The 25,102-nt window shown below is 41.9% G+C and overlaps 2 protein-coding genes and 1 long non-coding RNA gene across 13 annotated transcripts; 1 reads left to right on the top strand and 2 right to left on the bottom strand.

Moving 5' to 3' along the window:
- The first annotated feature begins 6,350 nt into the window (after window positions 1-6,350).
- Window positions 6,351-7,786, top strand: LOC125313864. Its single transcript, XR_007197545.1, has 2 exons — window positions 6,351-6,484; window positions 7,275-7,786. It is a non-coding gene; the product is annotated as an uncharacterized LOC125313864 (long non-coding RNA).
- A 6,807-nt stretch (window positions 7,787-14,593) lies between these two features.
- Window positions 14,594-15,606, bottom strand: LOC115746385 (F-box protein GID2). Of its 2 annotated transcripts, XM_030682130.2 has the most exons (2): window positions 15,070-15,606; window positions 14,594-15,039 (listed from the first exon to the last, which is right to left on the bottom strand). In XM_030682130.2, the coding sequence occupies exons 1-2, from the start codon at window positions 15,428-15,430 to the stop codon at window positions 14,894-14,896; spliced, it is 507 nt and encodes a 168-aa protein (XP_030537990.1). In that variant the 5' UTR covers window positions 15,431-15,606; the 3' UTR covers window positions 14,594-14,893. The 2 variants fall into 2 exon arrangements, with proteins under 2 accessions (XP_030537990.1, XP_030537989.1); XM_030682129.2 differs by having other exon boundaries at window positions 14,594-15,606.
- Window positions 15,607-20,077: 4,471 nt separating this feature from the next.
- LOC115746367 (WPP domain-containing protein 1-like) lies at window positions 20,078-24,598 on the bottom strand. Of its 10 annotated transcripts, XM_048274883.1 has the most exons (3): window positions 23,283-24,024; window positions 22,558-22,785; window positions 21,124-21,504 (listed from the first exon to the last, which is right to left on the bottom strand). In XM_048274883.1, the coding sequence occupies exons 1-3, from the start codon at window positions 23,361-23,363 to the stop codon at window positions 21,391-21,393; spliced, it is 423 nt and encodes a 140-aa protein (XP_048130840.1). In that variant the 5' UTR covers window positions 23,364-24,024; the 3' UTR covers window positions 21,124-21,390. The 10 variants fall into 10 exon arrangements, 8 of the variants coding, with proteins under 8 accessions (XP_030537960.1, XP_048130840.1, XP_030537961.1 ...); XM_030682100.2 differs by lacking the exons at window positions 21,124-21,504; window positions 22,558-22,785; window positions 23,283-24,024 and adding exons at window positions 20,078-20,969; window positions 24,031-24,598; XR_007197579.1 differs by lacking the exon at window positions 22,558-22,785 and having other exon boundaries at window positions 23,973-24,598.
- Between the last annotated feature and the right edge of the window lie 504 nt (window positions 24,599-25,102).

Below are 25,102 nucleotides of genomic sequence, written 5' to 3' on the forward strand. Positions count from 1 at the left end.
AATCGATGGTTGGTGAAGAATTTATTAAAAGACAACCCTTGATTTTACGTGGCACTCAACTCCATCAGAACAATTGCCTGGAAAAAAGAAAAAATCTGGATAACGGCTGCTTTGGAAGGTCGCATGCTGTCATATGTTCTAGGTGCTGATGTTAGCTTTTGGTCCCTATCGACCGACTGTTTCGCCTTTCATTGAGGCCCTATGTCGATCAATATTTTGGACCATCATGCCATAGCTCGTTTTCCTCCAATAGAAACATCTGTGCAGCATATGGTCCCATTGGAACTCTTGACGCTCCTGATGATGTTCTTTCTTGTGGGGCATCTGTAAAATCATCAAAATTCAGGAACAAGCGCCGAAAGCCTGTCGAGTTTGACTTTGACTTTGACCACAGTACATTGGGCTGTCGATATCTTTATAGGATTTCATAGAAAGTGAGAGGGCCGACCACCCATCATTTCCCCTGTGCGACTTTGTTTGTGACGATAGTATTCGTTGTCCTGCTATTGTTTAATCGAATTGACTTGCTAGATGGCCGAGTGTATGAGACTATTGATGTATGCAAGTAGTCATGGCCGTGATCCTCTCGTACCACCCGCGATCTTTAAGGTGATCATTGCATTGCAAAGTAGCCCGTATTGGCTGATCCGAAATGGCGACAACGTTCTTGCTAGGTACAACATATTTACCGACACGGATGTTCAATCGCAAGATGAATTCGCCGCAAATATGACTTTTTTTTGGGGATGAAAATCCTCTATCTCCCTATATATGAGTGATATGTTTCGATACCAACCTTTTTTTCACGACCGTTGAGATGATTAAGGTACGAAAGAGGGAATACTAAAAAAGAAAGAAGATCTCTGTCTAAAAAAGAGAAGTACCCCCATAAGTAAGATACGATCCCGGGATCTACTGCAAGTCATGACTGAAAATCAACGCAATTTTCAGCAAGCACAAAGTCACACGTTATACTATATTCCACACATTAAAATTACTATATATATATATATATATCTAGCCGGAAGGCTAAAAGAATAATAATGTCAAAATCTCTCTCCAGCTCCGAAACCGCTTTCCATTAGTGGCCCGCGCCGGGGCTGGGACCGGAGTTCTTGAAGGCGACACTGGGGTAACCATGGCCCTTCCCTCCGGGCTGGGCCCTCCTCCGGCCTTGATAGCCTCGACATACAGCCCCTCGATCAATGCTTCGATGCCGTTCCCCAAGGGGTCGCCGGAAACAGAATCTGCGGCGACATTGCTCGGAGGCCAAGCTTCGGGCACTAGAAGTGACGAACCCATGAATAGCACCAGAAGCCGGAGAAGGCAGGCGACGGTGAAGCAACTCTTGGTGTTTCTCGCCATTTTATGAGATGGGAAACGGAAAACAACAGATGGTCTAAAACTCTAGGCAAAATGTGACAGGATAAGTGAAATCGGATGATGTCGTTTCTGGGATGCGTTTGAGCTGAAGAGTGTAAGTGAAACAGAAATTTTGTGCAGTTACCAAACACGTTCTAATTTTCTAAAACTCATCCATAGAACAAAATAAAAAAAAATTCTAATCAAAATCACTTTTTAGAATCGGAATCGTTGCCATGCGAGCCCTTAAAGAACCAATTAGGGCTGAGAAAGTCTGTGCTTATGGCCCTAGCTGCCCAACCAGCGGCCTCATTAGCATTTCTGGAACAATGGGCTATGGAAGAACAAAAAAAAAAACACTTAAAAGTTGCTACTGAATTTTGTCCCATTTCAGCGGCAATTGGCCAATTTCAGAAATTATAAACTTCATTTCTCTGTTAAATCTATTATACTTGTACCAATTTAATTCTAAATATTTTATATTTTGTCAATTGAGTCCATCCCGTCAAGTTTGGCTAAAAATTGCTAACCCGGACGCCGACTATCCTACGTGACGCGGCGCTCACGTGGACACCGAAAAATTTGACGTGGCATCGCCGGAACAATTTTTTTGATTTTTTTTCATGTTTTCTGGATTTTTTAATATATATATATTTTTGGGTAAGGTAAGAAGTATATTAACTTTCCACATCGCAACTTACAGTGAGGTAGCCGAACACAAAAACCTCGTACCTATTACAACACTTGGAAGTGTCATAGCGGGTGCAAAGGTACTACGGCTAAGCAAAAGCAAAGTGAGGCCGAATCACATATACATGGCAACTAGGAACAAAAGGGCAAAACATATGGCCCAACAAGTAAGGACCGCCACAAACAAGTGCAGCAACTCCCTAATCAAAGATAGAAACCGAGATCCCCCATTTAAGTTGTATCCGCCTATTACGTGGCGTGTCCTCTACATGATCAAAAGTGAGGGCTCTGTCCCGGATAACCCTCTCCAGATGCTTCAAAAGTGCGGGCCCAAAGAAAGCGCGATCTCCGAACAGAATGTGATTGCGTGGACCGGACTCGAGGTGTCGGTTCTCAATTTCGGGATAGGACCGGATCGAGAATCGATCACCCCTACCCATAGGCATGGGTATATAAGTATTTGTATATATATTCGTTTCGAACTCTTCAAGGTAATCCCTTATTCCTGAGCCACCCATAGGTCTATCAGTACTCAACCGAAAACCTCATATGGGGCCCACTTCTCCGTTCAGCACGGCGGATATAAAGCTAAGTTGCTGTTTATTTTTTTTTTTTTGGTATTTTTTTGGTGGTCGGAAAGTTGCTTTTTTGTTTTTGGTCGAAGGAAAGTTGCCGTTGAATAGCACGGGTTTCCATGACGTTTCCAAATGAAAACTCCATCTTTCCATGCGACGGATCCCAACAAGTGGAGGTGGCGGCAACACCACCCCGCACGGCAATTTGAACCGTCAAATTCAATTGTAATTCGTCCATGAGCCCTTGCCACCTTCTGAAATCCTTATATATACTCCATCCACTCGCCCTCTTCAGCTCAGCTTAAAAACAATCCCAGAGAAAAAAAAAAAAAAGCACATCGCTGGACTTTGCCTTTCACATTTCGCCGATAAGTATAGGCAGTCGTTCTTTGGTCTTCCCCCTTCAAAATGGCGAGAAACATGGAGAGTTGCTTCGCTGTCGCATGCATTCTCTTGCTTCTGGTGCTGTTCGGGAGCTCATTGCTCCTTGTGTCGGAAGCTCGGCCCCTGAGCAATGTCGCCATGGCTTCTGTTTCAGGCGACACCATGAAGAAGGGGATCCGAGTGTTGATTGAGGGGGTGTACGTCGGGGCGATCAAGGAGAAAGGAGGTCCGAGCCCCGGAGGGAAGGGCCACAGCGACCCCACAGTCGCCTGCAAGAACTCTGGTCCTAGCCCCGGTGCGGGCCACTGAAGTGGCCGGGAAGCGGTCGCGATAGCACCGGAAAGATTTTTTTCACATCAGTACTCTGTCAGCCCTCTAGCTAGATAAAGAGGATATATGCAGTTGATTTTCAATTAATTTGATTGGAGGGGTATGGTGTAATTCTTTGATTTCTTTACTAGGATAGGGTGTTTGATTGTAATGTCGGTAGTTATTTCAGTTGTGATTTCCAAAATATGAAACGATATTTCTATTAGCACATGCGGAATCGTGTCCCGACACCTCTTGAACACCAGTTAATAACTGTTACAAAATAAACAACTGGTGTTCAGTTCTTGATTGATGGTTCTTTGCACAAATTACAACTCCAGAATTTATACATACTACCAACAGTTAATAACCGTCACAAAATGAATCGAATGCATCCCTCGTGAATCTTAAAATTCAGCAAAAATGTATTTACAAATAGTCAAAACGACTCCATCGCTCAACGGTTATTTCTTCTCCAGTTTCCACGTGTACCGTCATTAGTTACTTTCGAAATCCCTTGTTCCACAACTCGATGGTTGAACTAACTCGCGTAAGTCGTGGCCCTTTCTCGATGAGGTCGAACCTCGTTTACTGAAGCCTATGTTCCAGGAGTTGGTCATTTCCCTTTATGTTTCCCGTCGGCTAGAAATAATCATCTTGTCGGCTATCTGTACTTACCGATTAAGGGCCTTCAATAATTAGTATATTTAACCTCTGCCATGTCTTGCTCGACCTACCCGATCGAAGTCATATTTTCACCACATAAGCATTATGATCACAAAGAAAGAAACTGGCGAGACCCGATTTAAATGAAGAAATCATGACTATATCGCTCGTAACATACATAGTACTCCCACAAGAATGATTACAATCAACTAAATACTCTGACCAATTAAGAAATAACAAGTTACTATCATATTCCACCAATCGAATTAAATAAATCAACTGAACACCCTCTCTAGCTGGAGGGCTTTGAGAACGATAATGTAAAGAATGTTCTCCCGTGCGGTCGCGTCCGCTTCCTTTCAATGGCCCTCGCCTGGGCTGGGACCGGAGTTCTTGTAGGCAACGCCCGGGGAACCGTGGCCCTTCCCTCCGGGGCTTGGCCCGCCTCCGGCCTTGATCGCCTGGACGTACAGCCCCTCGATCAACACCTTGATCCCCTTCTTCACAGCGTCGCTGGAAACAGAATCTGCAGCGACATTACTCAGAGGCCGAGCTTCTGACACAAGAAGTGACGAGCTCACGAACAGCACCAGAAGCGAGAGAACGCATGCGACTGTGGAGCAACTCTTGGTGTTTCTCGCCATTGGTATGGAAAGACGAAAGCAAAGCGATCTTGTTATTGGCAATAAGTAACAGGAATGATGTTTTTCGGGACGAGTTGGTGCGGAGGAGCGAAGATTTGGATTGGCATATATAGAGATTCCGGGACTGGTTAGTCCTCATGCGAATCGTAGTTGAATTTAAGGTAGAATTTGATTCTTTCTGCGTTTTCAAGCACGTGGTGGGGAGATGTTGCCGCCCCCTCCACGACTTGGTGCGATCTTCTTGCATGGAAAAGTAGTACTTGATGCTCGGAACCATCATGGAAGTTCACTGTCGGCATGAACCAAGCTCGTTAACAGAAACTAATGCAATAGTCCATTTTAGAAGGTGACTGTACTAACTTGAGTCCAAGTTGAACAGCGATCTCCTCTACTTTTCAACCGTCCTGAAAGTGAAGTGGTGGAAATAATGGGGGCAGATTCTCTTCGCAACGTGCGGTGGCAATGTTTCCTTCTGCTGAACTTTGAATTGAAGCGGTAAGCCATGACGAGTTAGATTTCATTCATTGTCCGAGGAATTCAAAAGATACTTTGACGTAGGTCGGCTTTCACCCTGAAACTTCCTTGTCTCCGAACAGTGGTTCCTTTTAACATACGAATAATCTCCGTCAAGTATGATAGTCCCGAGGGCACTAATTAAAAGAGAAAAGACATTGCCTGTATTTGTTTTAAGGGTTAAAAAAAAAAAAAAAAAAAAAAAAAAAAAAAAAAAAAAAAATTCCCCAACTTTTTTTTAAGAAAGAATTCAAGCGTGTTTCCCACTATTTTTTTTACCACCACTCCGTTTAGTTACACAGCCATAGCAGTAATGTGTCCGTGCCATGGTCGTGTCCAGGCGCACGCATTCGGCCACAGGAAAATTGTCAAAAAAATCTTAAATCTATTGTACAACCATGGAGACCTGGATAACTTTTGTCAATTTAGTCTTTCAATTGATAAACCTTTTAAATTTCCTATTGTATAGCGATTCAAGTCCTAAATCCTTTGTTAAATTTAATTTTGCCGATTCAGTCATAAACCTTTTCACTTTTTGCAAATTCAGTCTTCCAACCAATTTAGCTCCCAAAAAATAATTACGTGGAATTTCTCCAAGTGTACCAGTTTGGGGTTTTCCATGGTATTAACCCTTGTTTTAAATGATTAGCCGATCTAGTTTGCGACGTCTTTGTGTCCAGTGCGCATTACCACGGGAAAATATAGTTTAAATCTATTATACTTTTGTTAATTTAGTCTTAAACATTTCAATTTGCCGATTCAATCCTAACCCTTTTAATTTGGTCGATTCAGTCAAAAACCTTTTCACTTTTTGCAAATTCAGTCTTCCAACCAATTTATGAAAACCTACATGGCGATCTAGTCTAGACGCCGGCAAATAAAAACGACAATTTTTTTTTTTTAGGTCTTGCGTTCCATTTCTGGGTAAATTGCCCTAAAACCATAACACGCAAAATTAGAAACCCACACTCCCAAAATTAGAACAGAACCCTAATTTGCTAACCACCGAAGATCGTCACTCCACGAAGACGGACGACAGCCATCGGATGCTCGATGACCCTTCGCTCCTCCCCTTCATGGCGACTCTCGTCAACCGTCGGATGGTCACAGCCAAAGCCCTTGACTCCTCAATGATGGATGACGGCCGACAACTCTGACAATGTACCTAGGGATTTTCGCACTCGTCAATGATGGACGACGACCGACGACTACGAGGACATAGCTGGGGATTTTCGCACCACGACGATTCGGTGAGTTCCCTAGTTGACTCGAGCTGGTGTTGCCGATTCTATTTTAGCTTCCAAAGTGTCAATTTTTGCCTCAATAGCTCTTGGTGCCGAGGTGAGTTTGCATAATCTTGAATCTCCTTCTTGATTATGCGGATTGTGTCTGGTGGATATGCATGTCCCGCTGTTGAGTGCCCTTACTTACAATTGCTGCGTTGATCGATTTCACAATTTCTCGGGACGTGAAGCTCGTATGCTGAGTGTTGGGTGAAACCTCTTTATAGGTTTGATAGATGAAGATAGAAAAGAAGTGGTCAACCATTTGATTGTGGCTTGGTAGTAATATTGGTAGGAATATCAAAATTCTCGCCTGGCTATTGCCAGAATGTTAGAGAAGGCTAATAGCAAAAATGATCTCACATGAATTAAAAACAAAGTCACCGAAAGAACACCTTAAGATATGTTCTTCTGTTTGCAACTTAAAATCTGCTAAAATAGCAGTCAAAGCCCTGGAATCAAGAACATAACAATAGCAAAAAGTATGATGATGTTTCAAATACATGGCTATATTTTCCCCACAATGGAATTTGGTACTGCTGCTAGTCAGATTTTTCTACATTTGACACAAAAGCCACCAGTTAGACCAACATTGTTCTCTTTTATGAACTTCACCTGAAGCTTCCAAATTGAGGAAAAAACAAACAATCAGTTTGTACAAGATGAAAGTCCCGTGCACATTTTAAATACTATAGTCAAATCCTAGAGTTATTGGAATTTATAGTCCAAAAAAGTTTTGAGACTAAAGCAGCCACTCTATGCACTTGTCCCCTAAAGAATACGTCCTTCAGAATAACCCCTGTTTTTTTCTTAAGGAATTTCATGCTATCCTCACTTTTCCCTTGCAGATGGCACAATCGAAGACGTTGGTTCCTCCAGTGGACAACGATACATCTGTGATTTGCTATTGTGGCCTGAAAGCTCCTTTGCGAACAGCAAGGACGAAGGACAACCGGGGAAGATGGTACCATGGCTACCCAAGATACAATCACAATAATAAAGGGGAAAGTTGTAGTTTTTTTATTTGGATTGATGGGGAAATCAATCAATTGTTAAGTAGTGTGTCCAGAAGTTTTCAGCAGAGCAATGCCAAACAAGAACCAATATCGACCCATGATGAGGATGAGGGTTATTCAATAGTCGTTGAGGTCAAAGCTCTCAAGGTACAATTGAAACAAATGAAACAAGAATCGGCATACCTGAAGAAAGAAAATTGTAGATTGAAGATAATTGTGGTTGTATTGTTGTTATTTATAGTAATAACACAATTTATGATTTTAGAGTAAAGGATCATGAACATATTTTGTATGTATGTGCTCTCTGTTAGTGGGCTGAATGAAGTGAATGTTGTTTTATCTTGGCATTTGCCAAAAGTTTCCCTCTCATGATGTCCTTTTAGATGCATAATTTTGAGTAGTCGTCAATTAGAAGGAAGAGGAAGTAGAGCTTTGTGGCTATATGGAACTTAGCATTTAACTGGTTATATTTCGCGGAGTTTTTATACTTCACGTTCAATTGTTCGGTTTCGCCGGGCCGAGACTCCTGTTTTCCTCAGTCCGGAGAACTTTGACCCAAAGCTGATAATGTAGTTCATGTAAGGTGGAATCAGTTCATGCTATGTTATGTTTGTGCATTGCATCGTTTTCTCTTGGTAATGTTCTGTTTTTGGTTGTTGCACATGGTTTTGCTGCTGCAAGTATGCAGATCAGAAGTTATGTAACCGATCAGTAGGGGGTTTTCGTGTAGCCTGCTTTGCGATACTTTACCTACGTGTGCGCATAATCATCCCCTAAACCGATCGATGCATTAGAAACTATATGCTATCTAGTTTCATTTGCATTTTCGCCGAATTAGTTTTTTTCATTTGCATTATCGAAAGGGACATAAACAAGAAAAGCAAAAAAAAAATGGAAAAACCAAATAATCATTTCATTTGCATTTTCGCCGAATTAATTTTTTTAGTCATTATTTTGCAATGGGGGGTGACCGATGTCTATTTTGATTTAAATCGTTATGTATCTAACAACGTTTCATGTTCGATTAGTCGACTTTGTAATCTATTTTAATCGGTCCGTGTATTTACTTTTTCGTCAATAGATAGCCATCCACGTAAGTAAGGGCACTCAACAGTGGGACATGCATCCACAGGACACAATCCACCTAATCAAGAAGGAGATTCAAGATTATGCAAACTCATCTCAACACCGAGAGTTGTTGAGGCAAAAATTGACACTTTGGAAGCTAAAACAGAACCGGCAACACCAACTCAAGTCAACTAGGGGACTCATTGAATGGTTGTGGTGCGAAAATCCCAAGCTACGTCCTCAAAGTTGTCGGCCGTCGTCCATCATCAGCGAGTGCGAAAATATCCAGGTACATCGTCAGAGTCGTCGACCGTCGTCCATCATTGAGGAGTCAAGAGCTTTGGTGATGAGCATCCAATGGTTGACGAGAGTCGCCACGAAAGGGAGGAGCGAGGGTCGTCGAGCATCCGATGGCCGTTGATAGCTGCCATCCGTCATTAAGGAGTGATGATCTTCAGTGGTTAGCAAATTAGGGTTTTGTTTTGATTTTGGGAGCGCGGGTTTCTGATTTTGCGTGTTCCGGTTTTAGGGCAATTTGCCCAAAAATGAAACACAAGACCCAAAAAAAAAAAAAGTCATTTTTTTATTTGCCGACGTCCACGTCGGTGCCGGACTAGCCACGTAGGACGGCCGGCGCCGACTAGCAGCGTAAGCATTTTCCGGGAGCTAAATTGGCCGGAAGACTGAATTTGCAAAAAGCGAAAAGGTTTAAGACTGAATCGGCAAAATATGAAAAAGTTTAGGATTCAATTGGCAAAATTGAAAGGTTTAGAACTGAATCAACAAAAGTGCAATAGGTTGAGGACTTTTTTTGACAATTTTCCCTTCGGCAACTCTTCCTTTAAAGATATTGTGATGTGGGTAAGCATAATTATGAGGCGTTTGGCAGAAACTTTTGCGAGATTGTCGTGGTTATCGAAATGATGAAAAGAAAAAGACCGTTTAACATAGCTGTAGAGTTGTTACAAAAGTTTATCTTTGCATGATGTCGCGAGGGCCGCGATCCCACGTTTTCCTAAGCACGTCTTTGGGTAGCATATGCTTTATTTAACGTAGAAAGGATACTAAAAGGGCAATTCCACGCGGGCGTATGCAACCGGATCGGGTTTACCCGGAACCTGAATCGGATCACCTAAAAATAGGTATGGGAATTGGTTGGAATCGGACTGATTCTTGGTTTCAAGTACTTAGGAACTAGATCGGTTTTGGAACCGGTTTTTAACAACTGTTGAAAAAAAAAAAAAAAAAAACCTAGTCTCGCTAGAAATTATTACTTTTGGTGGATAATATATTTTATTGTTCATCTTTTACTTTGAATCGTTTCGTTGGTACTTATATTGTTTTGCTAGAAAAAATGAAATAAAAAAGAAAAAGAAAAAATAGGTTCTCCGGTGTATCTTGGAACCGGACAAAAAAATTAGGGCAGATTCCAAAACAGGGCCAAGACAAATAGGATAAGATTACAATGTAGTCGGTTTCAGAATTTAGATCCAGAACCTACCTAGACCTATGCTCATCCCTAATTCCACGGACCTTTAACAGACGGCTGCGCTGTCTAAGGACGCAAATACTTTCATGCAACCCGCCATACACGCAAATGACACGTCGTAATCGCTTTGAATATCAGCACAAGCCCAACAAACCATCTGGTCAACTCAGCTATTTCTATCCTTTTTAATTCAAACACGGCTTCGAACAACGGAGAACCGAGCGCGGAAAAAAGGAACAAACTCGGACCGCCTCGCGAATTCTTCCGAGCCTTGAGAGTTACTCCTTTTGGCTCCTCGTCGTCTTCTTCCAGCTGCCACTGCTGCGACGTAATCGCCTGCGTAACAATCCGAGAAAGGTCGAACGAATCCGTGGGCCGACGTGTCATTTGCGAGTCATATGTCCAAGTTGACGAATGATCGGTCAAAGTAGAAGCTAAACAATTTGGCAGGGAAACAGAATTTCTCAGCGGGATCCAAAAGGAAAAGGGCGAAGTTGAATTTGTGAATGCGACGAAGGTAATGCTCCAAGCATATAAAGTGGAATTTCTCAGTGGATGAAGGACGTGGAAGCAATGGCGGGTTCACATTGATGAAAGCCCCTTTTCCCCAGTTCCCACTTCCACTTGCCCAAAGCCCTTCAATAAGGCTTTTCATAGTCAAATTTTCATTATGTATTAAGGTTTTACGACGATAAAAATCGTTTATTAAGTAATACGGCGGACTAGACAGCTCCCTCGTTAGTTTGTTTCTTAAAATTTAGGAAAATGCTTATTTGAATGTATTAAGGATAGTACAATCTCAACCGTAGATCCACACGTCATCACCACGTGTTTTGCATAAAGCACTCATTGATTGGGAAATCGTGTGATCAGAAATAAGCGATACTATCGATCATGTCAGGCTAACAGCTTCCTATTATGTATGTCAAACCATACTTAGCGGCCCAAATCTAATGCTTTCCTTGAAATATACTCCCCATTTGTTCGATGAAACAAAAAAAAGAAAGAAATTATTTCGGGATGCGTTTGTTTCGCGAAAAATGAATGATGCGAAGAACATCTTCCTTAAAAATAGTTGCTCCTATCGCTTGCATAAAATATGAATGAACGAAAGATATTTTCACCGTTCATGAAAGTGTTTAGACATAAATTGTTGTTAATAATGAAAAATATTTTTCATTGATTAATTATTTCAAATAATCACTTGTGAGAAAATATTTTCAAGATCATTCGTTAGTTCGCGAAACAAAATTGGCCATAGAATCTTCCGGACCTCCCATTTTCTTGTCCGCAAGCCATCCACTATCGTTATCAATAGGAAGAAATTTCATAATGCTATTTCGTCGGTGATGGGGCCCAATCAGAGCATTTGTCCCTTGAAATTCCAGTGGTCTCATTTTGTTCCTCATATTTTCCTAACCCGGGGCTGTTTTTTCCCAAGTCCTTGCCGCTAGATCCGGTCGCACGTAACACACATGACAAGGGGTGGCCAATGGGCCGGACGGGCCCAGGCCCATGAGCTTGAGATTTGCAGAGTACGAGGTTGAAGTTCCTTCCTGTATGTCTGCTGCGGCTAAATCGATCTTCGGCCATTCTATTCTGACGATCGGACGATTGGAAAAATAAACGAAAGTGGCTCTTTATTTTGCGAAAAATGGATGATTTAAAAAATATTTTTCGAAAATGATTATTCATGTTACATAGAAAAATGAATGAACGAAATTTTTTTCATCGATCACGAAGATATTTAGACATAAATTGTCGTCGACGGTAAAATTTTTTCATTGGTCAGTTATTGTAGTGATATGAGTGATCATTTATAGGCGATTACTAGAAAGTAGATATCATTGAGATAATAATCAAAAGTTACAAACACGTTCATAAACTTAAATGGAAACGAACATTATATTTTTCAAAAGGAGATTGTTCAAACAAAAGTTTGGTAGAATTTTGGTGTAATTTGAGCATGTGTTCTCCTCTATGGTTCTTCTCTTTAAAAATTTTGGACCTTCTTCAGCGGTCATAATAATTCACATGCAATCCTCTCCCTAATTGCGCTACAGACAAAGAAAGTGACCGTTTCTAAACCTTTGCAAAACGTTCAATTCGGGCCATTGAAATTTCTTGTACAACTCATTTTGTTTCGCGAAAAATGCGGCGTTTCTGAAAAACGTTTTCCAAAAAGCAGTTTTTCAAGAAAATGACGAAATTTTATTGTATTTGGATGAAATCTGAAAACGAGCTGAAAAATATTTTTCGCCGTTTAGTAAGAAAAATCAATTTCCACCATACAAGCTTTTTAATAATTTATTTTTTTAATTTTTTAATTTGATCTTTTTTCTCTTTTATATTTATTTAGTTATTTCTTTTTCCTTTCTTTTTCAGGTGAAGACCAGTAGGCGAGGGTTGAGCTCGCCCGGTCCCGACGGCCAAGCCTCACCAACCTCGGCCTCGCTCAAGGCCGGCAAAGCGAGCTTCTAGCTTGCCATCTATGTCGTCACAAGGTTGCAAGGCTCGCCTCGCCTGTAATCGAAGACCAGCAGAGGAATAAAAAAGAATAAAAGGAAAAAATAAAAAAAAGTAAAAGGAACTCGAAAATAAAAAGAAATAAAAGAAAACAAAAATAAAAAAATGATTAAAATAAAATGAATGTGGAAGAGTGGAGAGAGGAAAGATGAGGGAGGAAACCATTTTTTTTCGTGGGTGGAAAATATTTTCAAGGGACAAATGGTTCAATAAAAAAACGAAGAGAAAAACTAAAGATAAGGGATAACTCAAGTCAGAAAATAATGCAAAAATGCAAAACTCAAGTCACGCAGTGAAAGAAACTATCCCAAAAATTTGAAAAAATTACAAAAAAAAAAGTGTTAAAATTTAGTCCTAAATATTTTATTTTGTTAATTTAGTCCATCCAGCCAAGTTTGGATCGGTCATCCTACATGGCACTAGCGACATTGACATGGACAAAATTTGCAATTTAAAAATATAAATTTTTTAATTTTAAGTTATTTATTTATTTATTTTCCTTTTCTTTTTTTTTTTCTTTGTTGCGGTTGGTGAGGGCTCGACAACCCTCGCCCGTGGTCGTCTAAGGTCGCCTCTCTGCCTATGGCGGGCGAGAGCAAGACTGTCCAAGCGTCGTCATTGGCTTGCCACCGGCTAAGACCAACCACAGGTGAAAAAGAAAGAAAGAAAAATAGAAAAAGAAAAATAAATCGGGAGAAATTTTTAAAATTATTCATGTCGGTACCGATACGACTCATAGAACGACCGATGCTGACTAGACCGCTACATCGACATTTTCCAATCAAAATTGCCCGAAAGAACTATATTGGCAAATTGTCAAAAGATTTAGGATTGAATTAACATAATTGAAAATTTAGAATTAAATTGTCGCAAGTGCAATAGGTTTATGATTTTTTTTGATAATTTTCTCAGAAATTTTAAATGGAAATGAGAATGGGTCAACCAGTCATGAGTCCAACGCTATCCATGAGAGCCCCGTGTCGGCAACAGCCATCTTCCTTCTTAGCAACTAGAGTTTGCATGATCAGATCACGGCAACACCAAGATGTCTGGGTCGCTAGAAACCAGATGGAGTCGCTTCTTAGCTTGCCAAGTTGACTTCCAGTTCCAGGAGTCCACGAACATAACATCACTTACTACGAGGAAATTAGAAATTGCTCAGGGGCTTGGATGCGGGAAAGGAGTGCATTTTGGAAGCCCGTCTTCGTCATCATCTTACACGACTCTAGATTGATATACTCACAGATCAAGAGGGGAGATGAGAGTTCTCTTTCGGACAACACTTGCTTCCCTAGGATGCCGGGCGCTACGCATTCTGGTCTTGGGCCATCAGATATCAGGATTTCATCGCTAGGCTTGAGATCGTGATTGATTTTAACATCTCCGGATTATAGCTGTACCGAATAAACGACCGGTATCACCCGCGACATCGCTGCTCAATAGTTGCCTTCCATCTCTTCCCTTACAGCGAGTTCCCGTTGCAGGCTTGTTTTACAATTGGTTTGGAATGGGAACATATCGGAGACGATCGTTTTTTTTGGGCCATTGCTATGTATAGACAAGCACCGTCGTTAAAGTCATAGAACGGTTCAAAGAGAACACCAAACGAAAATCTCCGAGCCTGCAAGTCAAAATCCGGTAAAGAGAATAAACTCACGCGGCTATACCGTGTTCTTTTTCGGTGGTAAGAGTGGAGGGAGCTACATTGTACCATGCGCATAAGTCAAGCAGTACAAATTGCCCACCAATACGACAACATCGTTGCCTGAAGCATTTTGGCTTTTGCAGATCCAACAGCATATCGCTGTCTCTCTCTCTCTCTCTCTCTCTCTTTCCAGAAAACATGAGCAGAACCCGACATTAAAGTCCCAACTGGAACCTTTGGTTCTGTCTCCTTGTGCTTATTCGAGTAAAAAGCATCTGCAACCGCAACTGCATCCCACTACAAACCCTCTCTCTCTCCCCCAAATTAAATGCTTCCCATCCAAACACAGCTCTTTTTTTCTTTTTCTCGTTCACACAAAACACCCACTTAAGCAAAATGACATGCCAATAACGGGACAAATTAAGCAAATTCGCCTCAATTTACAGGAAGGGCTTTTTAATTCATTCATAGTTAGGTTTACAGAGGAAAAGGGAAAACAAAAAATCATCACAACCCATACTATTTCACATCAAATCAGAAGAGAATCCCCAGGTCCTAGGCTAATGTAACCAAGTGACGAAACGGAAAAAAAAAAGGGGGGGGACGAGAACAAACCCAAGAGCCCCCCATAAGAGAGGAAAAATCAATAACCCAAGTTAGAATAGGAAAAATACAGAGTTATAATTGTCATTAGAACAATAATATGATTGCCGAAATGTTTCATCATCTTCCCCTGTTGGTGAAATTCATCTTCTCATAGCAGCGAATCGAGAGCAGGGAGAGGAACAGATGCACCTCGTCCTTACCCCACCTGATCGGCTGCTTCACCCCCATCATCGGCGGCAACGGCGGCGCCCAAGCCGAAGCCGGAGCCGAGGCCGAGGCCGAGGCGGAGTTGGAGGCCGAGCCGGGCTGTTGCTGCTTGGAGAGGGGCAGGTAGAGCGAGTGGAGCCGCTTGAAGCCGCCGAGCGCGAGGACGACGGATCTGAGCTGCTGGTTGCCGCAGCCGATGTTGGGCCAGTGGCGGGTGCAGATCAGCTCCCAGAGCCGCTCGTCCTGTGCGGTCCTGTGCCAGAGCTTGCTCACGCAAGCCGACATCGCGAGCGTGCGCGCGTCCACGTGCTTGAGCACCTCGAAGAGCAAATTCTCGTCGAGGTGAGCGAACCCGGTCGGAGGGATCGCGCCGTCTTCCCCGGGCTCTTGGTCGGGCCTGACCTTCTTCTTCATCTTGGCGTCTTCGCCGGCAAGAGGGCGCTTCATCTTGGCCTCACTCCCCGCCTCTGAAATCGAAGACCCAGAAAGCTTTTATGATTCAGCTAACCGGCTAAACTCGATATCGCAGAGGTCAAGAAGAAGAAGGAGAAGGAGGAGAAGGAGAAGGGGATGATGGGAATGGTGGTGGTGATGGAGGAGGAGGAGGAGGGGGTGGTTAAGGACGAGGGGATTGTGGGGAAGCACATGATTTGATGTGGGAGTGCTGTGGAAGACGACAAGCGAAGAAATGAATGCGCTTCGATTCTTTCTCGGATTGACGATTTTGTCCTCTTCTTTCTTTTTTGTTAAACTCATCGTTTTCCTTTAATTTCTTTCCCGTTTTCTTTCTTCCCTTTTTAACTTTAAATTTTAACTTCCTCCAAAAACGATGCGTTTTGTTTGGGCCAGAAGGAGTCCAAACCCCGCAACTAGTGGCCTGCGCGGGTGCTCTTATTTCGTTTTATGCATCGTTTCCTAACTTATGATTCAGAGGCTTTTTTGATTTAGTGCTCGCTCGGGGGAATCATTCAATTTGGGAGGGTGTTTTCTTGACCATATATTATACAAAGGTGTCTTATGTGGGGCCCTCTTTTTTTATTTATTCAAAATCATCGGAACTTAATTTTGTTCCGAAATACTCTTAATCTTGATTCCCTTTGATCCGATGTAACCTCTCAAACTCATTATCAGTATAAATAACCACGGCCGACAAACATGCGCTTGTCAAGAGTACGTTTTACACCTTATTCCCCTTACGCCACTCGCACCCACATCAAAAACCCTCAAAACATCCAAATTCCGCATATTGAAGATAGAACGTACGAGACAAGAAACCATATTTATGAAAATTGGGGTAATTTATGAAATCACCCTGGTCGAGCAATCGCTATTCTTTTACCGACGATTAGCACAAATGGGTTACCAGATTAAAGTGATGAAATTTGGGGTAATTTTATGGACGACATGTTTCTATTTTCAAAAAGTACAATCAGGTCCGAATCATGTCACGAAAGTGCAATCGAGTTTTAAAATTTTCGAAAGGTGTAAGTAGATCTTAAAATTTGTCACGAAAATATAATCGAGTTCTAAAATTTTTAAAAAATGCAATTAAAATCCAAATCGAGTGCACGTTGCTAATTACATATTTACCATTTCCCCCCTATTGACAAGTAAGCAAGACACGAATTTAAACTAATAGAAAGAGATAGCACCGGCGGCGATGGGCCAATAATATCTAAAACGAGATGGCGAGGTCGAACCGATTTTCAGTAACTAGTACATAGGCTCCGCTTTTAGCAAATGGGGTCCGGACGTCGATCAACCTTAGAAGGACTATCGTAACGTGACATGTCCCCATCGGACAAATGGATTGACGGTGGTGTTCATTCATCGATGACCTCTTCTCAATTTCATTGATGACCTCTTCTCAATGTCAAAGAGAGTAGCCATTCCGGTTGCTCCTCCTCACCTTTGTCTATTGGCAAAAATACCCCTGCTGGTTGACTGAAATTGCGTATCCTCATTTGATTATTGCATTTATTTTTTTCTCGCTGGCGGTCCTAAGGACAGTATCAAAAGAGCACATTATCCGTTTGAAGGTATGATTAGAGGGGGAGTTATTTATAAAATCTTAAATCTATTACACTTTTATCAATTTTATCATAAATATTTTCACATTTTGCCAATTGAGTCCTCCATATTGTCGGCCGAACACTTTCGGTGATCTAACAATATAGTAATAGTCTCCTACCGTTACACATCATTGAAGCTCTTTGCAACATTCGCATATACCCCCTCCCTTCGTTTTCTCTCTCTCTCAACTATTCTCCACTAACGTGGCATACCACATCATCGACATATCCATGTTATTGATAATTCTCGCCACTCGATCATGCCTAAAGTAAGCAAAAATGAAGGAATTGTCATTGCTAATTGGAAAATGATTGAAATTCGTAAGATTCTCACGAGCATAAAGTGAATTTCCTTTTTCACTGTTCTTGTCGGAGGCATAAAGCTCTGATTTTGACACGAATATGCCTAATTTGCGCCAGGGACGTAGCTGATTTCCCGTACTAGAAATAATCGCATGGAACGTTTGTGTTTTTTTTTTTTTTTGCCAGGACATTACTTATCTTATCCATTTACATCTATATATGTCTAATTTTTCATTCAACAATCTCTTTTTCTTCAAATTCTAACTCAAGGAAAACTACCAAAAATTAAATAAAAGAGTGCTCATTTTCCCATGTAAAATACATATGACCCGCATGGCGTGCGTCTATTCCAAGATATAGTTGATCTCGGAGATAATTATTGAGCAAGTTGAATCGGATTTGGATATCGATTCTTGTTATCCTAATTACTAAACAACGTAAAAAGTACACATGCCTCGTGTACTAAGAGTTGCTTATGGCGAATTTGATTCCTAATTTTTGTTCTGATCACTTGATAAACACTTGCGTGTCGAATTGACCAAGCCCATCCAAAGATGATGGCTTAGTGGCACACGCTCTCTTTTGTTGATTCGTTGCCATAAAGTTTATGGCCACGAATGACCTACCATAAAGTTTCCTATTTGATATGCGTAAGTTTTTTCAAGCATGTGTTTCTCAATTTCTTCTTATGTACGACATTTTTCATTTTAAATCAATTTAAATAATGGTGTGGCCAATATATTTTTTTTTTTAAAACTAGGCCTCTTGAACTTTGCACTTTGGGCCCTTTTGGTTCACTTGGAAAAATGCAAAAGCTTTTGGGCTAAATGGATTTTTTGAAATATAAGTTGTGTTTGGTAAAGTGCATTTTAAAAACATATTGGGATACAACTCTTTAGTCAAAATGGTGTTTGGAAAAATCACACTTTGCAAAATCATTTTGCCTTTATTTAAAAAAAAAAAAAACTCAAAACCAGCTAAGAATCTACGGTCGGCGAGACCCCGGCAACGTCAAATCTACCATCGCCCGCCTTGCCTAAGGTCGCGCGACCCCAAGTGGCCGTTGCCTGGGTCGCTCGAATTGAGGCGATGACCGCCTGGGGTATGCGACCCAAGCCCAGCGATCACTAGTTTCGTGTGACCTAGGCCTCGTCCGACTTTGTGTGACCTCGGGCGAGGCGGGAGGCTACTCGCCGACTAGCCGCCAATGCCGAGGCTTTTGCCGAAATGGTTAAGGTTTTATTCATGCAAGTGTAGCGAAGGTAAAAATTGGAAGGAAAAAAAAATCTATTTACATTTCAAAAATTACAGCATTTCAAAGCACCTTTAGACCTGTCCCGAGCTCTTGAAAATGCAATTGGATTTTCGCAAAATTGACTAAAAGAAAATTATCAAATGCCATTTGCATTTGGCCAAAGACTTGGGGGCCTAAGTGCGTGGGGAGAAGTCAAATCACTGTCCTGAGTTTTTATCGTCTGGGAGGAAGCCAAAAAGAGAAATAATGGACGGGGAATCAAGAATTGCCTAAGTGGGCCCACAAATTTTTTTTTTTATCACTTTGGGTTAGGTGCAGAAAACTCGTAGAATCTGACAAAAAGAAATATTAAATTTCGAAAACCACCCTTGTGTTTTTTTCTTTCCTTCTTTTTTCCACGAAATTACTTTTGTCTCCCCGAGTCCGCTTAAATTTGTCCATTTGGGAGCAGAAGAATAATCACATTTGAAAATTCTTCCATTTTCTTCGTTTCTCTGCTCTTTCCAAACAAGTTATTTACCCGACCCCTACTCTTTTCACCTCTACTTTTCAACGTTCACGGACGATAAAAATTATCGCGCTTAAATGAGTATCGTATGAAAGTTACTATACTTATTTTTATTTTTCTATCTTAAATATTTTGGCCCCATCCAAAAATGTCTTCAAACATAGCACTAGAGCCCAAGAACCCTAATCGATATAGCCCATCACGGAATTTTGGGGACATGCGTTGAGAAGGGAAGACAAGAAAAGAGAAGTGCTCAAAAGGTCAAGAGAGTACAAAAGGGTGAAAATTTTGAGAAAAGATGAGAGCGCAAATTAAGCGGTCGGGACTAAATCCACGTTCCTGTCTCCTCATAGTTATCCAAAATGAAGTGCTTTGTTTTGATAGGAAGATTACAAGCAAACTTTTCGAGGATCAATTGCGACAAGGACGTCTTTGGCATTTACCTTACTTCGCTTTAATGTTGAACCGGATCTTTCCTCCGGTTCAATACCTCCTGACCTTTTTGTTCTCCTTGTATAGTTTAATTTCACGTTTGATTTCGCCTCTTGGCCACTAAAGAAAGAAACGAAAACGATAAAGATGAAGGCGTGCGGCGATTTACACGTGATATGGTCCGATCCAAGCACGATATTTACGCCGTAAAAAGATTAAGAGAACACGAATTTGACATAACATAAATTGCTTGTTGGGCCCCGCAAATTGCTCTCCGCTTAGCATTAATTGAGGATTTATTTTTCTCACACAAGCATTCTGACTTGTTTGTCTATTTCATTTTCAGTTGATTAATAGAAGGGTTTTTGCACTCGCCAAGATTGAACCCTGCCATTATTTATCTAAATGAGACAGCGGAAGAACAAAAATTTTGCAATTTTGGAAAGGATCAGATGCCATTATTGGATCATATTGTCAAACGAAACACGATTTCGCACAGGCGGGTCTCCAGTGGACCCGACCTGTTACTCTTCTAGTGGCCAACTCCTCTATTGCTGGGGCCAGAATACGCTCGAGCTGCCTTGAACATGGGAAGCGAGGACCGGGTCGGGGACATCTCGTCGGCACCAAGATGCCTCGACACCACCATGTCTGGGCACGAGAGAAGAAGCAGGGCCATGCCGAGCAATACCGTGCAGGACATGAAAAGAAGCCGTCGATGGTTCATGGTTGCAGCTTCTTTGGCAATTAGTGTCCTCCACGGTTTGATATTTATAGACCCGATTGACATGCTAAAACCGAGTGCTAGCTGTTGGAGGGACTAAAGATATGGGGGAGGGAGATGGCGGAAGTACTCCAAGGTTGACGAAACGGGGATTCAATCGATTGTTGAAAGATTGCGTATCATTTTTTCTTTAAGCCCGTGAATTTTTGTCACAGGCTCGGGTGATCTCTCTCTCTTTTCAATCGATAAGCATAGAGTTTGCCCAAACCTAGAACTTGATAGCATAAATCACAAACTCAAAGATCATATCAGCGAAAAATTGCAAGTCTAGGGACGAGAACCAAACAACTGTAGCCCGTCTCTTCATTTTTGCTCGTTGGATGGACAATTTTTAGTGACATTGCAATTAGCAGTTCCCGCAGGCATTGAGTTAGAAGAGTACATCATAGGATAATCAGTCGGGATATTAATTCAGTGCATACCTGGTAGATTGGGTTGCGATCGGCAGATTGATGACACGGCCGTGATACTTTGGGGACAGTTCTCCTTCATCTCGGTTGAGACCTTAACCTGAACCTGTTGTGGTTCAAGTATGTGCTGAGTTTCGGTTGCCACTCATGAGGCAGCTTAAATTGCTTGCTTCTTGCTCTTGGGTATGACAAAGATCTGCTAATGAAAATTGTCCGCAAGTCCTGCCAGGTTGGGTAGAGAGATGCATTTGCAATTAATATGGCCAAGGAACTTTGAAGGGAATCCTTGTAAAAATCGGCAAAACCAGCTGATTCGTTGACAATAAATTGAAGTGCAATTTAATATAGTCATGCGGGACATATAGGCATTCAAATCTTAGAAGATCGAAAAAAAAAAAAATGCACTCCTGGCCAACCTTGTGGGAAGTATGTATGATGGATGCAAAAAGGCTTAAATTATTGAACATTGAACCGAATCTATACACATCGAACAAGTTCTTGTAACTAGCTGTAGAACCAAAAGATATCACCATCTGATGCCTAGACATCATCTGGTAAAAAGAGCAATAGAGACGGGTAATGAAAGATGACCAGCAGCTTGAAAATAGGCTGTTCGCTTAGCTAAAAAGTTGCCACCAGTTTTTCAATTTAAAGCATAAGGAATCGTGAAATGGTGGTGTCCGGTGTCCTGTAGGTCACGTGGTTTGTTTCCATTCAACAATGCTCCGAGACTCGACACCAAAACTTGTTGCAGATCCTAAAAATCCTTTGCCCGTCCATCATGCTGCAGAGATCCTCTAGTGCCGATGCTGCTACGTCAAACTTAAGATGATCTAACTGGTTATCACCAGCGGCAATGGAAAGGGGCAAAAGGAAACTAATCTGACCAAATAATAAAGATCAAGTATCCACGCGCCAAATCTCAAGTAAAAAAGAAGGATCCTCTTGGCTTCATATTGCACCACATAAAGGCATAACTCAACTTGGTTTGATCTTAATTTCAGACGTAAAAAGAATAAACATTCCCATGCTTGAAAAATTGAACACAACAAACATAAAAGTTAGTCCATAATATCAGCTAATGCACCCAAAGCACAGAAAATAACCTCCTAAGAACCCTGCAAATAGAAGACTACACTGCTAAAATAAGTGACTGACATACTGAAAGAAGCTTATTTCCAGTTATCTTTCCACCGTGTACTCAGATTCATAATTCAATATAGTCGTGTCACGAGAAGCAATTCTCTGACGCAAATGTTTAGAGATGATAGGCATCTGCTAAGCTGCAACATGGGCTTCACAATCAGACACGGATGCTGTTACAATGTTCTGATTCTGCAGTTTAGATACTTTTAATAAGCCTGAGAGCAGATTTAAGATGAAGACAATCGCAAATAGATAGTAGTTAATCATCCTGTCTTTTGGTCATCTACAAAACTGTTTGTTTAGGGATATTCAGGGAATCATTGATGGACTGGACTTTGAGGTCAGTGAACCAAGGCTAGCTTCCATTTTTGCGATACAATGGAGAGGAGGGTTCTTCGTGGAAAAAAACTCTATTCCTGAGGCACCCCAAAAATTATCTGGAGGAACATAACGGTTCATCCTACCTTGTATGGACGAGCCCAATTGGTTGAGCAGGCATTGGCAAAAGAAAGAAAAGAAATAGAGTCACATGGTAGTATGAATCGTTTGCACCACTCAACCAACTGAGCTACGTTTCCCCAACAGGTTTCCCCAACAGGATATATTCCTTCCGAAACAATACAAAAATGAGAAGTTCATTTGATAAGTTTAATAGATAGGATACCTCAACTGCATGAATTACTGCACTTAACAGAGGGTTTGATGTTTGAATCAGACAATTAGGTTCATTAGGTAAACCTGGAGGAACGAACCAAGGACCAAAATGCGCTGAGCGATGGCCTTTCCACTTGGTAACGTCAGATCTAGGGGCTACAAGATCAAGTTGGTAAGGATTACAATATTCCTCCATAATTTCCACCACCGGTCTAGGGTTGAGCCCTATGATATCTATCTATATGAAAGAAGGGAAACAAGCTTAAGATCTCTATTCTTATTACTTCTATTTCACACTTGGACAGGCAACAAGACATTTATTCACACCGCCATCTTTCGGTCCATCCCGGCAGGGGATAGAACCCGTCAAATAACAAATCAAAGAAAAAGAAAGAGGTAAATAGAAGATTCCAAGAGGCCTGTATCGATTGACTTAAAGACAACTAGTTCCAGAAGAATGAAGGTAATCAAAATAATCCGACTCAGTGCATCAAAACGCTCCTAGCAGCAACTGGTATATCATCTTTCAGAAGCAGGAGGGATAGCAGAGAGGAGCATCACTAAATTGATAAATGCCAAGCCAATTTCACCTGTGAACTAAAATTTGACCAGTAGTTATTACTTTCAAGTTTTAACAGTCACCATAACCTAATAGGAAACAGCCAAAGCAAGCAACCTCAAGCCCAAAAATAGGAAGAAAGGCAATATGAAGTAAAGGGGATAGAGGCGTAAAACCATGAGCCAAGCTGCACCAGAAAGCTGTTGAAAAGGGTTTTCATTTGATTTTGCCATTTGACCTTTGTTAGTGATAACCATTGTTCAAACTTCCCCCAAATTTGATCAAGTTAATTTCCTCATTTGGACACACACATTTACATATAAGATAATGCTTGTAATCTTCACCGTATGTAGAACTAGTGATCCACAGGCCCCATTTTCAACAAAAAATCTTGCATGGAGAAGACAGATCACATTGAACTTCATAAGGGTTCTTCTATGTCCCTGTCCCTCAAGAGACAGTTCTTGTACCCTGTGGTACGTAGCCATGCTACACATCCGCATTACAAGGTATCACATTACAATGCACACTTTGAAAATCTAGGGCGATCTGATGCCTACGATCCCTAAGAAACAGTTCCATCGCCCAATTGCGAGTAGGAAAATTGATCAAAACAGAGGGCCGAACAATTTCGGGTAAACAGGAAGTGCGATAAGAACCAAACATAAAGTACAATCTAGCACAAAAGAGAGCCTTTCCTCATAGCAAATCAACAACCGAGTGGCTTTCAGACGTCCACATTACCTTAATTACAACACATACGAGATCGACAATAATTCTCGAGTAAAGGGTAGAACAAGTTATGCACAAATCCACAACAAACATCACATATTATTCTATCAGACAAAACTACTTCACAGTACCACCTCAAAACCCCGAGCTTGTCATCTAAAGGAAGGCGCGACCAAAAAGAGAACACCCCACCTCAAAAAGACGACGACCTTTCGACCTCGGGATCGAAAGAAGGGGAGACATCCAACACTTCGGGGGTCTTCGGCTGGAGATAGCCGCGGTCGCGAGCGGTGCGCGGATGGACGGAGTCTAGCATGCGCCTGGCGATCGCCCTGGCGTACGCCTGGAGGACGTCCGCGCCGTCGTCAGAGGCGGAGGCGGCGGCAACGGTGGAGGCGTACTCTTCCTGTTCAATGGCGCGGGCGACGGACGTCGCCTCCTCCAGGGACAATCTTCCGTAGCGAGTGGAGAGCGCCGATGGAGCGGACAGCGTCTCCACGACGCGCGAGACGATCGCGTCGCGCGTGGGCTGCGTCGGAGGCCAAAGGCGAAAGGCGACGTCGGGGTTGGGCCGTTGGGGAGGCGCTTCCGTTTGTTGAGGCGGCGGCGAGTTCTGCTCCGGAGGAGATGGTGGTAGAACTGGTAGGGGTGGTGATGCCATAGCTCCTTCCGATCCAGGCATTAGAGAATTGGGAGACGGACGAGTAGAGCAGAGAGCAAGAAGAGGAGGCTGCCTTTTACAGTACCTGAGCACAAAATTGTTTTTTGGGGGGGACTGGTTGGTCGGGGATCTCGATTTTTAGCTGTAAATTTCTCGATCCTCCTTGGGTGCGCAATCGCACGGTAAAACTCCAAACCAGATTTATGTTTTAGAAGTACTCCTAAAATAGAAATTCATTTAATAACATGTCTTTTAAAATAAAATTTTATTTGGTAAAAAATTTTATTTCTGAAAAAAAAATATTTCTGAAATGAATTTTTACTTCTAAAGTTGTTTTTCCTCTAATTTGATAAATTAAAAGAAATTTCTTCTTAATTCAAGAGGTACTTCTCTTCTCACTCTTTTTTCATTATGCCCTCATCCTTTTTTCGACCACGCCTGATTCTGCCGACCTCCGCCACATCCTATCGCCGATCATCGCCCATCGTCGCCCGCGACCACTGCCACCCACCGCCTCCCGTCAACAACGGCCGCTACCGACCAATATCGGCTGTCGCCCATCGTTGACCTCCACCGATCCCCCCCATGACCGTTGGCCGCCAC

The sequence above is a fragment of the Rhodamnia argentea genome, chromosome 2 (genome assembly GCF_020921035.1).
Source record: "Rhodamnia argentea isolate NSW1041297 chromosome 2, ASM2092103v1, whole genome shotgun sequence".
Classification (NCBI taxonomy): Eukaryota; Viridiplantae; Streptophyta; class Magnoliopsida; order Myrtales; family Myrtaceae; genus Rhodamnia; species Rhodamnia argentea.